Raw genomic sequence first — 17,499 nt, 5'->3', positions numbered from 1 at the left:
GAAACTGCTGCAGATGGCAGCACAAAAAAGTGTTATTTAACACATTATTTAACACATTTTGTGTTTTCTTAAGCGGATCTGGTTTTGCCCACTGTACATTTCATTTGCTGTTTACTTAAGTCCCTACCACTGACAGCTTGTGGATGCTAAGCTACCATCTGCGACATGAGCAAAGTGCCTTTTTTTCTCCTCCTCCTTCTTTGCCTCTAAACATTTAACAAAGGCTTCACAGGCAGCAGTGGGGCATTTTGGATTTGACTTGAGGTCTGCGGTGCCGTAGGTTTGTCACCATTCTCAACCCATTCTCTGCTGGCAGAACCAGGAGCTGCCGGTGTGGATGCTGACAATTTGAGGCTGTTTTGGAGCAGAGGACCCGAGCTGTGGCTGATCAGAGCCCTTGCACAGAGCTGTAGGAATGGGGGATTGCTGCGCATCGGTGGTGCCTGGGTGCAAAGGCTCGTACACAGCAATCCCCATTTCACAGATGGAGATGCAAAGGCACTGTTCTGCACCTTCCTTGCATTCCTCCTTTTTTTCTTCCCTTTTATTAAAGATATCATTTCTACCAAAGCTTTTCCATTCAATATTTTATTTTTATCCCCGAGGCTTTTACAGGTTTCCTTTATTAAAATCAAATGGTCACCACCAGCCCCAAACAAGGCCCTGGATTATTTCTTCTCAGTGCGTTTTCACACCACAACTGTTTCCTATTTTCCTGAGCTCACAGAAGCCCACAGCCCGGCGCTCGGCGCGGTGCGGGTACGCGTGAGAGCTCCGAACGTGCTGAGAGGGGTTGGTTTGGTGGAAAAATCCAGGTCATCCTGCGTGCTGAAATACACCCAGCCTTGGCTCCCGGTGACACGGAGTAGCCAACCCAAGTTAAATATTTTACTTCAGATGTTGCTAAGAGCTTAGAGTTACTGAAATTATGCGCTTTAATGAGGCAAAGAAAGTAGCTGCAGAAAGATATAAATCAGGGAAGCCACCAATGTTTTCCGCCATAGTGTCAGGCTGATCAGATGTGACATCTCCTTGACTTTTTCATTGCATTTTTCCCTATGCTTGAGGATGTGGCCGTGTTCTTCACTTTCAAAGGAAGAGATGAGTTTGATCCAATGTCAGGACTGAAATACATTGAATTTGGGGAGCGGAGCCCCACTCTAGCTTTTGCAGCTGGCTGTTATATCTCCAGCATTGGTCAAACCAAAACCTTGGATTTGAATTATTTTGAAAGGGATTTGTAGCACTGCTCCCATCCTCGTGTGCTGGGCTGTCTGAAATGGGGGGTACTCAGCCCATCCATCCGGATTAGTTTCAAGGAACACTGCTTTCCCCATACTCTGTCTTCAGTTCCAACTTGATGCATACTTTATCAGGACCTGGATAGCTATTGCACCGAAGTTCTCTATCACAACAAATTTTTCTCCTTCTCTAATGGGGTTCACTCTTATTTCTGCAGTGGTTAGATTCATCCAAATATCATAGAAAAAAAAAGTTCAAAGCAGCCGGCAGCAACTGTGTGTGGAAAAGGAACTGAAGTATTTTTGCCAGAATTATTTTAGCATTCCTTCAATCAAGGAGTATAAACAGTTCCATGTGACTTCAAACTGATCCAAGGGTTGAGGGAGCGGGGTTTAATTCAGATTGTTTCTTGCTGAAGGAATTCTGAAGCCACACATCTCTATGAAGAATCTCCCAATTAGTAGAGGAGGGTATTCTGGAAAAAGGACTCACTTTCTGGTCTTAATAGTGTACTACTTCGTCACTGATGATTAAGTAATCATCGAGCGCCTATTACAGTGGAACTTTGGACTTCACCGTGTAATTTGTGAACAACTTAGGGATTTATGCCTATTGACAGCCTATTCCAGATTGCTATTAAAATGAAGACAGAGCCCAAACAAGGATTGTTTCTGCTGGAGCAAAAAGCACTTTTGCTGAGTACTTTTTTCCCTGTATTTTAAAATTAGGACATCGTGTTGGCTCTTCAGTAGAAGTGGCCAATAAAATGACACCTGTGATCTGCCCAGTGCACACCGTGGTGCAGGTCTGTCCGTGCAGTGCCTGAATGCAGGGCCGTCAGCTTCCTGCTGCAGCTGATAGGAAGGTCCTCCTGAAGCTGTGCACTGCTCTCCATCCTCCAAAGCCTGCATCCGTTTCCAGAAGTGCATCCAGCCAGCAGCACAAGCAGCCCATGTAACTTTTTCGCTTTTTTGACAGTTTTATAACCTTAAATTTGCACCTTATGGAAAACTGTGATGCTTAATGATGAATTGCCATGTTGGAATTTTTCTTATGATGTCTTAATATCCGAGGTTGTAGCAGACCTCAGCAGAGAGGAAAAATAAAAACCTGCAGCAAAATGCTCCCAGAACAACTTGACTAGGCAAGTATCGCCCAGCCCGGCGCTATCCAAAATACGTGGTTATATTTAGTGCTGTTTTTTTAAAGCTGTCATGCTCTTTACTAGGTGGCGAGCACAAATTCAAAACCAGCTTGAAAGGAAGCTATGAAACGATTTCTCATGGATGCATTCTTCAATCACTTTTAGTAAGAAACTCGCTTCCCATAGTGCAAACCAGATGCTGGTTGGTAACCACAGCAGGCAGGAGCTCTTCATTAAATGCTTCTGTTGCTGCACTCCAAGAATGCCTTATACAGTGCTAATGGGAAAAAAAAATAATTCTGTTATTTTTTAGAGTCAGCTTCCAGCTTACTTGCCTTGCTTTATCTTGTGTCGGAGTGCCTCCAGCAGTGACAGAGCTGAGTACCAGCTTGGGGCTGCTCACGCTGCCATAGAGCAGCAGAGTAGACCTGGCTTCCTGGGGAACGTGCCCAGAGCTGTGTCTGTCCCACATTTGGTTTTGGTGGATGCTCCAATTCTGATTGGAAGAGCTTCTCCCCACTTTGCTCATCCTGCACCAGCAGAGCCTGCTGTCCCCATCCAGCACAACTCATCTGGAGATAGCGCTGGGGCCGGACTTCAGCTCAATGTGGGCTATAAAAGCACTTTTAATGAGCAGGACGGAGCTGGTTAGTGAAATGCTTGGACCATTAATAGATGTAGGACTTTTTTAACGTGCTGTTTGACTTTATTGATGAAATGAGCTAATCGGAGCGAGCGCTGCGTGAGCGCTGAGTGAAGAAATCCAGGCGTGCTCTGCAGTAACAATTCTCTGGTTTTGCACGGCGCTGTTGTTGTCATGTGGATGGATCCTAAAGCATGACCCAAAGCCGTGCAGAGCTCTGTGCTTCTGTGGGGCCTGTCTGCTGCAGGGCTCCCACTGCCCCATCCTGGCTAGACCCTGGGGTTTGGACCTCCTGCACCCCGCTCTGCAGAAAATTCCACGGTCTCCTTTATGACCATGAGTAATCAGGAACTCGGGTTTGCATCCTGTTTCAGTGTCCGCACAAGGCCCCATAATTACATGCTCATACGGTTTTCTCAGGACTGAATCAGGGCCAGATCATGATCTCATGCTGGTGCAAACCAATGGGTTCTTCCACTCAGAAACTCTGTCCGAGATCTGAAGGACTCAGCATCACCCCTGGAAGGGCCCTTCTTCCTCCCAGCAGAACCTGCCAGTCAAGTCAGCTTTCTGGAGCAAATTAGAGTAAAATCAGGAAGGAATTAGATGAGATGGGTCCTCTGCCTGTAGGATGCTGCTGGAACGCTGGCTGGGGTTTGCTGCTCATTGTTGCTCTTTGCCCTTTAGTGAGAGGAGGTCCTGACAGGTTTCTGCCATTGGGTATCTTTGACAGCTTCCCCCTTTAGGAAGTAACTTTACCGTCAGGGATGGAAAGATGTTGATAATTCAGAGCAGAGTAGCAAAAAATTCCTTCCTTCTGTAAAATTATTCTTTCATTTTATATTGTTCCAACACTCTGCATAAACACTCCTTCGGCAGAGATTTAGCCTGTAATGTATTAATGGGCAGTGCTGTAGCCTGCAGCTAAAGAGGCGATGGATGGAGCAACGCTGAGAGGTATTTTACATAATAAAGCTGCGGAGCAGAATAAATGTGCCAAAGTCAGAAATTCAGAGGCATCCCAACTCCACGGGTCAGGACAGGAGGCAGGTTGTGTTTCAGACCCAAAGCAAGCAACCGATCCTAAATTCACACACAGTTCTTCGGCAATTGAGTTAAATGTATAAAATTTCCTAGAACAGAAAAGCAAACTTGTCCAAGTCCTTGTGCTGCACCACTGATAAAAGACGCTTGTTTAACTTAACCCTTCAGCACTGGGCTTCCCTCCTGTGCCCCAGTCCTGGAGGGGACACGTGCTGAGCTCGGGGTACATCCTGCTGTGAGGCTGTTGGGTAGGGCCATGTGCAGGAACACCAGCACTCCTCTTGCACTCTCTTGCCTCTCTTTAAAATACTTTCCACTGAAAGTCTGGAAGTTGTGCTTCTTCTTAGAAACACTCCACCCTCAGATCCCATCAGCGGTGGGAACTGCAGTAGGTGGTTCATACGGCTGCAAATTAATGTGTGTATGGGTTGAAGCATTCCTATTGCCTTGCACAGAGATGAAGAACAAATGTCACATCTGTCGCACGAGTGGGAAGGTTTGGGTTCCCAATTGCTTTTGCACAATTCTGTTTGTAAGTTCTGAGCAGGTGCTGAGAGTGGGGGCTGCAGAACCCTTACAGCACAATTTGGAATGCATCAAAATCTGCCCCGGCTCATGGACAGGTTTTAGTCGAGATTGCTGCAGGGTTCCATTTGTGTGTATGTACTTAGTTTATTCATCAGTATTTGCATTATACATTTATAAGTTCAGGAGAGTGCCAAACCGTTGAGTGTTTGTACATATTAGAAATATTTGCCTCTTTTTTAGGCATAAATCTTGGTCTTTTTAATTTAATTGTTTGAGGCCCATTTGTGGCTGCTCAGAAGATTAAAAATCTGTGTGTGTATGAGTTATACTTTACACTGAATTCTAGCTAATTGCTCTGGCTCTAAATGAACTATTTGCATATCTGTCGAGGCAGAGGGATCGCTCACCAATTGGAGGTGCACAGCGTTTGTGCAACTGTGCAGGGCATGGCTTGAGGTTTATTATTGTCTTATTTCTGTATTAAATGTGGTAATAATATGTGGGCTCCCTCCTGTCATCTTGTGGGAAAGAAACGCACGGCCTTTGCCTATGAAGTCATGTTTGGGATAGCAAATTTGGGCTATTTCCTGACTCCACAATATTCCCAGTGAGCTGAGGAGGTGTTTCTGCCCTTTTTGGCTGATGGAATTGTTGGCAGAGGTGTCTGAGGGGTGCCCAGTGTCCTGAGGTTAGATGTGCTCCCAGCAGGTAAGGAATGGAGAAAGGGAGAGTGCTCTGTTTGGAGCTTAGGAAGTGCACTGAGGCTATTTGAGCCCTGGGTTTGGGAAGGAAAAAAAAAAAAAAAAAAAAAAAAAAAAAAAAAAAAAGCATGAACTCATAGATCTTGGTTGTCAGAATTGCTAGGAGGAGGAAGTTGGAGGTGCCTGCAGTGAGAGCGCAGCCCACGCCGTGCCCTTGCTCAGGGTGATTCACTTACTGGCTTTTCTCTGCTAGGAAAGCAGGAGCAGGTTGTGTTTAAAGAGAAAACAGAAATGCACGTGGGCTGTGCTTCGTAATGTGCATTAGGCTGAGATCACCTAATGCAAAGCCTGTCCAAAAGTAAACTGAAGGCAAGCCACGCTGCTCTGTCTGATCTTATGGTACTGCTCCCTTTCCTCCTTTTTCTCCTGGTCCTGCTGATAGCTTTTTGAATTTCTCTGGGATTCACAAAACTGTTTTCTCTGTTGTATAAAGGAGAGCAAGTGGACTGAGGTAATTATTTCCTTTGTATTTTTTCGGTGCTCTGCAAAGCAGAGATTAAATCCTCCTCCAAATAATGAGTTAAGAAGTTAACAAGAGATAAAATTAATAATAGGGGAAAATTAAATGTTCTTGCTGCTGTCCGTTAATGGGAATTTTTTGCCCATGCCTACAATAACTGTTGGGAAAAACTACACATATAAGTATTTTTCAAACTGGAACCAGATGGGGAAATGATAGCCTGTTTTTCTTTGTGGGAGGCTATGTTTTCACGGTACACAAGTAACTGGAGGCACATGAAAACCAAATTTGCCTTTTGAGGCTTGTCCTCCCTATCTCTTTCAGGAAGGACCGGCTTTCAGTGCTCTGAGTTTCAGGCTGTCACATGAACAGGAGGTTGGCTGCTGGTAGAGCTGCGAGTTGAAGAGGAGCAGGTAGCTGTGGAGCTGGAGCTAGGGATGGGGACCGGCTGGTCCTGCTGCAGCAAATGCAGCTGCTGCCCAGGGAGCACGGCTCATCGTGCAAGTTCATTGAGGAGCACTCTTAGGTTTTGGAGGTCCAGTGGCATGATAGAGAGGTCGTCATTATCCTGACCTGCTGAGCTGGTCCACCTGTGTAGCAGAAATGCTAAAGTCACAGCCTGAAACAGTGATTGAGCACCTGATGGGAAGGCAGGGCCAACCCAGGGGAGCTCAGGTGCATGCAATGCAATGCAGTGCAATGCAGTGCAATGCACCTGAGTGACTGGGAGGGGTGCAGCCAGGATCCACCCCTTTCCAGACCTCATTTATGGGTTGGCAGTGGAGGTGAGGTATTTTGCTGGAGATCCCTACCTACCTGAGCCTTCTAAAGGTAAGCAGCTCTTTTCTTTCATTTCTGTGGCTGCTGCATTTGGGTTGTTCTTGTTTGCTGTAGCTGGAGACTTTGTCACCCAGCTACTATTGTGGTACTTTTCATCCCATTGTAGCATTGTAAGGTGTGACCGTGGGGTCCTGCAGGGGCCAATGTACTGTGGTTCTGGATCCATTAGTGATCTGGGCTTCTGGGAAGAGGTTGGTTCACTCTGTTTCAGCACTATCCTGGGATAGCAGAAAAGGCTGGGCAGCTTCCCCAGGCCTCTTCCAGCCTTTTGAGGCTGTGTTTTCCTCTCTTAAAAATTAGAGTCTTTATGGGCACCTCACTTCTTGCTCTTCTGTGCCCATTACTTAACAGCCCTCAACCATGCTTAGTGGTGTGCACCCCATTGTTGTTCCTTCTGTACCAACATACGGTTTGCTACAGAGAATCTGAGCTTCTCAGACCTACTGCATGTTTGTAACAACCTGTGATTTAAAAAATAAAAACCAGCCAAACAAAGAAGTCTAACCTGTAAAAAAAGTTATGGGTGTAGGTGCCCATTTTCTGACAGAGGGGTTTGGTAACAGTGCAGGGGACAGAAATGTAAGGAATAATTGTTTTTGGGCCTAGAACCAGGAAAACTACTTTTCCAAATTAATCCAGTGAGAGCCATGAATCCGCAGTATTTCATATCACACTTCATAAAACTCCAGTCATAATCCATAAAACTGACATTATTAGATTAAAAACCTCAGTTCCTCCTATAAGGAGCTCGCTCATTAGACATGCTGTAGTTTTATAACCTTAAAGTTCCTACCCAATTACCGTGATTAATACTGTGCTTTAATAAAAAATTTTTAAAAATCACCACAGGGGTTGATACCATCTGTTTGTTATAATTGCACATTTAAATATCTTCCAGCAAGAGAAGGACACTTGGTAAACAGGAATCAGAGCAGAGCTGGGGGAGCACAGCCTGTTCTCCACCTTCCCACCTCTCCCTAGAAATGTGCCTGGCTTGGTGTGAGCATGATGCACAGTGCATGGGCTGTAGTTACTGCACGCATCAGCAATGGAGCAGCAGCACTACTGTGCCCTGCAGCTCCACGGCTCCTGAACCTCTCCTGGAGCTGATGGAGTGGATCCAGAGGAAGGCATGAAGATTCTTCGAGGCTGCAGCACCTCTGCTGTGGAGAGAACGCCCCAGGGAGACTTCACTGTGGGCTTTTGGTATTCAGAAGGAGATTAGAAACAAGTTGGAGAGTGACTTCTTATGATCTGATAGTGATAGGACACAGGGGAATGGTTTTGAAAGAGCAGAGATCTAGGTCAGATGTTGAAGGGAAATTCTTCACTCAGAGGGCAGCAAAGCACTGGCCGTGCTGCCCAGGGAAGTGTGGGTGTCCCATCCCAGGAGCTGCCCAATGCCATGGGTGGGCCCTGGGCAACCTGAGCTGGTGGGGGGCAACCGTCATACAACAGAGTGTTGGAAGTGGATGGGCTCTAAGATCCCTTCCAACCCAACCATTCTGTGACTCATTCTATGATTGCCAGGGATGCAGGTGCTCTGTGTGTAAGTAAGATCTTGGGTAGGAACCTCAAATCACCCAGCAACGAGCGTGCATGCTTTCTGTTTCCCTTCTTAGGGATCTTTGACCATGTTGCCATGAGTTGTGCTGCGGATAGACTCCAACATTCCTTAGAACAAGCAGGAATCAGCCCAGCTCTGCTTTGCTGCAGCAAGGAGGGCAGGACACAGAGGCTAAGGATGTTTCACGATGAAAACGAAGACTCTTAAAAATGGGTACCGTTAGCCAAAGCAAGCACTGGTTGGAATTACAGATGATCTGCTGACCCTGGGGTACTGCAGAAGGCAGTGGTTGCTCAGCAGAACTTCAGCCCTAATGTTGGCTGGACAGATCTCACAGCCACCACCTGCGTCCTGCAGAAACACTATGGAACATTGGTAGGACAGCCAGCCCTCCTTGTTGTGAATAACTGTTTTCCTGGTCATCAGCTTCCAAGCAGGAGTGCCATTGGAATTTATTTGCACAGAGCTCTGGGAGTCACTGTGTACCCCCTCAGGCAGGGTAGCGTTACAGTGCCTTCTGGTCCATGGCTGGGAGAGCTGCAGCTAAAAATGTGTTGGGTTCGTGGTTCCACCCACAGACCAGAAATCACCAAACCTGTATTATTTTTGAATCCCCTGCTTTTGAGGGCTGGTGGAAATAAGATATCTTGCTTCTGACTTCCAAGCAATAAAGAGGTGAATCACAACTGAGCAAAGTCTCTGCTGGACCACCCAGTTGCTCCATGCAAAGCTGTAAAGTGATCCTCAGCAGAAGTGGCAAAGTGGAGACTGATTTTCTTGATATTACTGTGATCGTGCAAGGCAAATCAAATGGGGAAAAAAAAGCATCGGGGCTCGCTAACAAAGTGGCTAACTGAGAAGTGTGCTAATGAATGCAGGCTGATTAACATGCACTGAACTGAAAGCTAAACTGCGTTCGGGTCACAGGGGGAACGCAGAGCTTATTTACTCTTCTGAGTACAACATGTTATGTTCAAGACCCAACATGTGTGGGTAATTCAGATTTAAATGCTTTCTTCTTCCTCGTAGTCCTGAACAGTTATCCAACTCAGGATAAATAAGTTAATTTATTTTTGTTTTTACTAAATAATGGTAGAACTTTTGTTACTGCAATTGGTCAGATCTCTCTTTTTTTTTTTTATTTAGGATTATGTGGATCAGCAGCTGCAAGTTCTTGTCAGGGCTTTGAAAAACTGTAACTTGCAAATCACTTTTTTTTTAATTTTTAAGTGCCAATCTCAAAGGGACATAAATGATATGGTTTTTGACATTTATTTGTTGTCATTTTTATTAGTTTTTGTACATATTTTTAATACAACGCAAGCTGAAAGTCTTCAGGCCAGAACTGTGCATGTTAGTGATGTTTGGATTGTAGAATTGTATGTTGGGTGATCACCTCTTATTTTCAAGTGTAGGGCCCCAACAGGACACCAAGTACACAAAAATGAGCTGCTTTCAGGGGAGGAATGGTCACTCTGGGCAAGTGCACTCAAGGATAAACCATAGGAAACCATAGGGGATTAGCATTTGGGCGTGTAGGTATTTTGGGGTGACTTGTAATTAAGACATTGGATTTGTAATTGGGAGATTTGGGTCCTATTTTGGGCTCTGTTGCAAGAGTCCTTATGTGATCTTGAGTGAGTTTCTGTAAGGTGACGTCCCCAGAGAGACTTGTTGAAATTAGGTGCTAAAATTCTTCCCTTTGCTGCCTGTTACACAGCTGTAGTAAATTCTGATTTTGATTTGTCCTGTACTTTTAGATTTAAATTTCTTCAGAACAGTGGACTGTGTCTTACCATGGGGTCTAGCAAATCCAAGCTATGTTGGTCCATGTTGCAGTAGAGCCTCCTCATGTTATGCGAGTATAACAAAATCCTGATAACAAGCCCAGGGTAATTCTTAAAGCCTTTGGAGCTCCCACGGAGCCCTCGCTCCCCGTGAGTCCCAGTAGAACTCTGTTCAGAAGGAGATGCCTTGCTCAGAGCCAAGGGCAGTTGGAAGGAATGTGCATAAAACACGTTGCAGCCTTCATGGTCCCAGGGTTCAGCCAAGGACCCACTGCTTGGGTTGTAACTTTTTGGTGTTCGTTGTGGGGCTTTGTGTATGTTATGAAGGCAGACTCAAAGGAGTGCTTTGCAGGGGAAATGGGAAGTTTCTGGTGGTCTCCAGCTCCAGCAGTCATCTGGTATTTCTCTTGAGTCTCCAGCTACTTACAGTTCATGGAATCATAGAATTGTTTGAGTTGGAACGGACCTTTAAAGGTCATCTAGTCCAGCTCCCAGTTGGGTCCAGTTTTCTTTGGGTCAGATCATTGGGTCACCTCACTCAGTCTCCTCTGCAGGGTATCCATGTGTCCACAGTGCTCAGAACTCCCCAAAGCTCCATCACTTCTTCGCTGATGGGAGATTGAGGGCAGGCAGTGCTGACCCCAGTTTAGCAGCAGTGTGGTCCCCACTGCTGGGGTGTCGTTGTTCCTGCTGTCTTGAAAAGTCTTCTTTGACTACGTGCACTAAAAATCATGAGTGAACAGTTCATGGGAGGATAAAGCTCAGCTGTGAAATGGAGAAGTGTTCTTTAAATAGAATAATCATGGTACCAATCAGAGTTACAGTTTTCAGCCCAGCTGGAAGGTGGGAAGTTCTCATTTGTTGCTCTGAAGTCTGCAAACCAAATGGCTTTATTACATCAGAGCATTATTTTTCAATATGTAATGCATGAAGTCAGCTTTGTGTCTTCATTTTTTTTGTGGGTAAGATGATGGGACTTTCTTCTTATTTTTTCCTTTTTGTTTTCATATGTCTGAAGAGCAGCTAGTTAATTAGCAGAGCTGGGGCTAAATCCTAAGTAATGTGACTAATGGGACAGGAATCCAAATCGTTCTTAAAACTGAAATAGTCCTGAGCAGTCATCAGCTGCTTTTCTTGTCTCTGTGTGTGGGTTCCCATGCTCTGCCATATGCCAGCACCCTGCATTACTTGCAGCACGTTTCTACTCGATGGCAAGGCAGTCAGCCCTGGCAAGGCAGAGGGTTGGGCTGGTGGCTGTCGTGCTGGCAAGGAGCTTTGGGTCAGTCACATCTCAGCATCTTCATAGGGTTGGTTGCTGCCTTTAGGAACTCAGTGGGGCAAGTAGAATGGAATGGGGCTTCGTGACATGTGGGGCAGCATACCCACTGATAAGGAGCAAAAATCTCTGCACTGTGCTTGGGGGAATTGCTTGTGCATACAGAGACTTGTGTGCATGGTTTGCTTGCAATAGGAACCGAATTCTGCAGAGGAGAACCAGCAATTGTTCTGTGTGCTTGGTTTATGGGGCTGCAATGAAAGGCTGTGGGGGGGTTGGGGTGTACCTTGAGCAGAGGTGGGGCTGCATCTTCACTGCGGCTCATGGATGGAAATGGCAAGGAAGTGACATCATGCAGCTGAGGGAAGGCTGCAAAATGAAGCCATATGCTGTGAAGATGTGATTCATGGCCAACGCCAAATGGGCTGTGCCCAAACATTGCTGCTGTGCACTCATTAGGACTTGCTGGAGAACTGGGGCGCAAGAAGGTTCCTTCTGTTTTTCAAGTCATTGTAATAGCAAGAAAAAGTAATGTGTACCTACAAAAAGTCTTTTTTCCAATGTACGCAAATATTTACAGAGACTCCTCCAAAGGCTCACAGATTTTTCCACTTTCTATTCCTTACACATGAAGAAAGTTCTCATAAATGGGCAATAAAAGCTAAAATTAAAAACGCCTCTTAAAAAAAAAAAAGCATGTTTCTATATTTAAAGCTGCTCTTCAATTAGAAGGTCCAATATTTCCTCTTGAAGGGTTTCAGAAATGTTGATTTCGTGGATACACGGACATCATGGGGATGATGAATGAGCCCTTGTTGCTGTGTGGGGTTGGGAGCAGGAGGAGTTCTGCTTTCTCCTTAGTGCTGGGGCATGGCATGATGAGACCTGTTTGGGTCACCTGTCCCAAAGCTGTGTGATGAGCAGGGATCTTGTGTTGCTTTCCCATTGCAGTATGCTTGTGCTTGAGTTCCCCTGGTAGAGGAGCCCCAGCTCAGCCAAGGGCAGAGCTTTGAGTGCTGCTGTGTGTTTAGGGCTGCTCAGACCAGGCTGGGCTGAGGACCAGAGCTAATGCAAATGTTTCCAAAGCTGTTTTTAAGGGAGTTGCATTCAACAAATCCTCAAAGAGGTGGGAGCTGTGGAGTGTCCTCTGAACTCTTCAGCACCGTCTGCTTCCTTCTTTCCACTTTAGGTGCTGCTGATCATCAGTGGGAACCTGAGCTTCCTCAACTGGCTGACCATTGTGCCCAGCATCGCCTGCTTCGATGACCGCAGCCTGGCCTTCCTGTTCAGGCGTGGGGGGGTGAAGGAGCGTGTGCTGCAGCTGCAGGGCAGCAGTGAGCAGCCCCCTGCAGGGCTAGGTGAGTTCTTCTGGGTGGGAGGAGAGTGGCAAAGAGGTGTGTTTATCTCAAAAGCTTTCTATCCTCTCTTCCTGGAACAAACGTGAGTGGACAAGGAGAAAATTCTGCCCCCTAAGTGGTTCCCTCTGGGATGTGAATATTATCTGAACGTTGCACTCCTGACGGATGTGTGTGAAGCCAGCAGCTGGTTTGTAAATCTCTGCCATGTCGGTGCCACTAGAGGGCATGTCCCAGTGCAGGTACAGTGCTGCCTGCATAGGGAGCGCAGCTGGGTTCCTGGCTTCGTGCTCACCAGCCAGCATCAGACTCCAGTTTGAAATAAGCAATGTAGAATTGCACCATTTCACTTGTGATCTATTTTATTTTATTTTGACTATTTAAAGTCAAAGATGAAACACCCAGTGCAGTTTTGAGGCAAGGAGCCCATGGGCATCAGAGCATAAGTAACTGAGGATGGGACTGGACTTCCAGGAAGAGCAGAACTGATTATTGATTTACTGTGGGGCCAGCAGCTCTTCCACAGGCTGAAAAGAGAGCTCAACATCCTGCTTGGAAAAGGAGAGTGGAGCAGCTGCTCCTGGCTATGCTTATGGGGAGGGAATTGCCCCAAAGCATCCCAGATTCCCCAGAAGTAGGTTGAAGGCAAACTCCTGTTCATAGCAGGAAAGCAAGAAAGCAAATACAAGAGGGTTTGTAGCTTACCAACAGGGATTCATGTTGCTGTGATGCTTCCCTCTGGAGGGAGTTTTCAAACAGCCTGGCTCCAGGAGATGCACAAGCAGCACTGGGGTATTTTTCATGGGGCTGTGTAACAGATGTACAGTTATATTTGTAGTGTTTTTGTAAACCGCTTACTAGCGACAAATTGCCTGTAATATCAACAACAATCACAGATGCTCATTTTTAAATATACTGAACATCTGTCAGAGGAGTGAAAAATGTCAACAAGACAAAGCATCTGTCTCTAGTCCTTTCTCCTGTACCAAGAAATGCAGCTTATTGGCCAGAGGCAAGGCTTCCTGCAAGGCTGATGTAGCTTCATTAAGTGCTCTGTGTCCTATATTACATATTTTGTTGGGATTGGATTGTAGATGTGTCCCTGTGCTGGAATATAAAACAAACAAAAAAAAAAGTTGGGGGGGGGGGATTTTTAAAGTAATATGGATAAATATTCAGTGTGAATTTGGTTTTCTGCATGTTTTTCTGCTAACAAAGCAGAGGCTGTTGAACTGGCACTGATGGGCTGTGTGGCAAGAGGCTTAGAGGAGCTCTCACCCCTGGGTCACAAGAGCAGAAGACAGGAGGGTGTCCCACTTGTGACCTGGTTTAACAGGATCTGACTACATCCTCATGTGCGTATTTCCCACTGGGAGCTCCAATTCCCACCACTAGTGCTTGGCTCCTGTCTGCTCTTCCAGACCCCGTTGGCTCATGGCCTTTCCCGAGTCTTGCTCCATCCTCACTGTATTCTCCTGTAGTAAGCCCTTTTCCTTCTTTGATGACGTTGCTGTCACCCCATAGGCATGGTGACAATTGCAGCATCAGGACCAGGAGAAGGGCAGGATTCTGTGAGCCCTTTAGCTGCAGGAGGTGGAGGACAAGGAGTGCGTAGGGCCAGAAACTGACTTGTGGAGCTGGGTCACAGTTAAGGGATCGTGTGGTGCTCTGGGGCTGAGCCTGATCCTTGCATGCAGCTACAGAGTTCACTAAGGAGACAAAATACTGCCCAGCACCCCACAGTGGTGCAGAGTAACAGGGGGGGCATCTTGGCAAGCTCCTTTCCAAATCCAATGCTGCTCCAGAAATGTTCTCAGACTAAACAATTATTAATAGCTTCTGAGAGGGGTTCAAATAAACATCCCTCTCCTGCAGAGATGAGGGGAAAGCTGCATGCTATTGCTTTGAATCTGATCTGTTGGCTGTTAATGTTAAACAAATTAAAAACTGCCATAAACATAGGAGCCCTTCAGAGGTCACCGCTGCTTATTTGTCTGATTGCAGCAGGTTTCTCCCTAACTCCAAATGCCACGTGAATGCAGCACAGCCAACGGAGCACAGTTCCTGCATTAATGATAAGGGGTAGGGAACTGCATAGGGAGGATAGGGGTCTGGATGAGGACAGAGATGGAAAGGCAGAAACGAGCCTGGGTGGTGGGAGCCAGATACAGCCCAGGAGGTGATGCTGAGCAAGGTGCAGATGCCAGCTGTGTTCTTTCCCCACTTCCAAGACGATGATTAATCTCACATTTTAGACATTTTTCTTTTTAGCCCTTTCTCAGACTATTTAGAGAAAGGCAGATCTGCTCAGCGATAGCAGCTGGCAGCAGCACCGGCTGTTTGCTCCTGGCTGCAGAGCTGGCTGTGGGCAGCACTCACATCCCTCTGCTCTGCTCTCATGTCTCCCCAGGATGCCACATCCGCAGGGTGGTGAACATCTCCTTTGGGCTCCTGATCGCCTACCTCAGCGTGCCTGTCGTCATCAACCTGCTCAGCTCCAGACAGGTTATGAATACATCCTTCAACCCCCTCAGGATAGTCAACACCTACGGAGCTTTTGGAAGGTATTGCATTTTAATGGCACACTGCAGAATCACAGAACCATAGGGTTCTGGATGATCTGTCCCTAAGGCAAGTTCCCTGGAGTACATTGCAATGGGACGCATCCGGGTGGGTTTTGAATACCTCTGGAGAAGGAAACTCCATCTCCTTCCTGGGTAGCTTGTTCCAGGGCTCTGCCACCCTCTTAGAGCTTCCTGCGTTCCAGTTTGTGATGCTTGTCCTGTAGCTGGGCACCACTAAAAAGAGCCTGACCCCATCCACTTGATTCCCACCCTTTAGGTATGTAATAGAATCATTATGAAATGATTGGAAAAGGTCTTTAAGATCAAGTTCAATCATCAACACATCTGCACTGTGCCCAATCATTTCCTTGCTTATAAGGCCATTCCTCAAGTATTGATGAGATCCCTCTCTTCCCCAGGTTGAACAGCCCTGGGGCTCTCAGCCTTTCCCCTTCAGGAGGTGCTGCAGGCTCCCACCATCTCTGTAGACATCTTGGTTCTCTCCAGTAGTTCCCTGTCTGTTTTGGATTGGGGAGCCCAGCACTGGGTGCAGTGCTCTGGATATGGCATCCCCAGGGCAAAGCAGAGGGGAGGAGAACCTCCCTCACTTGCTGACCTCACTGTGCAACGCCCCCCAGGGTCCCATTGGCCTTCTTGCCCAGCAGGGCATGCTTCTGGCTCGCAGTCACCTGTTGGCCACCAGGACTCCCAGGTCCTTCTCTGCAGAGCTCCTTTCCAGCAGGATTGTATAGCTCTCCACCGTCAGCAGCAAGAAGTGTGGTCCAATAGCCTTAATTCCAAACAGAAATCTTTCCAGTAGCCATAGACTTGGAATATCTGTTTATGAGAGAGAAAGAGAAGAAGGAGCAGGTTTCTTTCCCACTGAATTATAATTTGTTTTCTTTGAGCTACTTTTAGTGAGCTCATTATACTGATGGAGCAGATGTAATAGTGGGATGAAAATATCCATAAGAGAGTTCATCCAGTGGATATTCCTCACCATCACCAGCCCACTTTATTTATGGTGAACTTCTCTTCCCGTGCGCATGTTCGCTGTCCCTCATGTAAATATTCACATAAGCTGTTGGGTAGCAGATTTAAGGCCAACAAAAGGAAGTGTTTTTTCCAACGAGTGACTTGGGGAATTCATTGCTACAGGAAACTGCAGAGACGAAAGTATAAATGGGCTCAAAAAAAAAAAAAAAAGAGCAAGACAGATGGAGAGGACAGGCCCAGCAGTCTGGCTGCTGCTGTCAGCTCAGGAAATCCCACTGAGGGCTGTGAGATGGGGCTGGACAGGGGAAGCACCTCCACCTACATTAGGAACCTGAGTCTGGGTTTTGGGGCAACCTGCAGTCCATGGTAAGTGCTGTGCCGCTGCCTCTCCTTGATCAAAACACCTGTGAAAATGCTGAGAAACAACTCTGCTTATGGAGAACTAGCCAACAGAGTTAGGCAACCTTGTCCTGAAAGCTTGCAGCTGGGGAACACAAGGCAAAGAGCATCAAGGTGGAATGAGCAGAGTGGCTTATGTGCCACCACAGAGGTGACAACAGGGCCAGTTCTCTCTGCACACATCTTGGGTTTGGCTGTGCTGCTGCCTCTCTTCCCCAGGGGCTGCTCTGGGTTGGTGGGCTGTGAGCAGATCTTGTAGGAGGAGCAGCAGTAATTGGGTTTTTATGAGAGCATCAGGTTGGGAGGAGCAGGGCTCCCTGTGAGCTCTGGAGGTGCAGAGCACACCTGCAGGACATCACATGGATAGGCTGTTTCCTCCAATGTTTTGAACTGCAGACATTATAGGAAAAATAACAAACTTAGGGAAAAAAAAGGCAAGCATAATTAAAAATACCAGTGCTAAAAGGTTATGGAAAACACTGAAGTTTCTCCATTTTTTCAGAAAGAGAGAAACAACCCCTGAGCCTCTTCGAAGGCTGGAGCAGTGAAGCTACGGGAGATTGTTTTCTTTGGGTTGTTGTTCTTTTTCTTCTTCAGTCTATGGTTTCTGCTTCAGCAGTTACCAGAACCTAAAGAGCATGTGATGAAATGCTGCTGTAATATGTTTGTAATTCCAGCCTATGTAAACCAATAAAAAGAGGATTGCAGCTTATAATGAATATACGATTATGTGAAACTTGACATATTTTGAATCACACAGTAGGAACATACTTTTATTAGTAATTTGGTGTCTCTGATTTACAGTGTGTTTCTAACCATTGGGCAGCTGGCCATGGCTCATAACTCAGCCCAGTGTATAATATGGAACTTGGCTGGAGAATCCAGAAATCTAT

General features: G+C 46.4%; 1 protein-coding gene across 2 annotated transcripts in view; it reads left to right on the top strand.

Moving 5' to 3' along the window:
• LMF1 (lipase maturation factor 1) overlaps positions 1-17,499 on the top strand; it is a 160,077-nt gene that overhangs the window by 125,011 nt on the left and 17,567 nt on the right. For both annotated transcript variants that reach the window (XM_031606895.2, XM_090151668.1), the window contains 2 exons: positions 12,482-12,650; positions 15,058-15,211. In XM_031606895.2, coding sequence (XP_031462755.2) covers positions 12,482-12,650; positions 15,058-15,211 — 323 coding nt within the window. The remainder of the gene's footprint in view (positions 1-12,481; positions 12,651-15,057; positions 15,212-17,499) is intronic.

This window comes from Phasianus colchicus, chromosome 16, assembly GCF_987193195.1.
Source record: "Phasianus colchicus chromosome 16, bPhaCol1.hap1.1, whole genome shotgun sequence".
In the NCBI taxonomy this organism is placed as follows: Eukaryota; Metazoa; Chordata; class Aves; order Galliformes; family Phasianidae; genus Phasianus; species Phasianus colchicus.
This window is presented reverse-complemented; position numbering and strand designations above follow the sequence as displayed.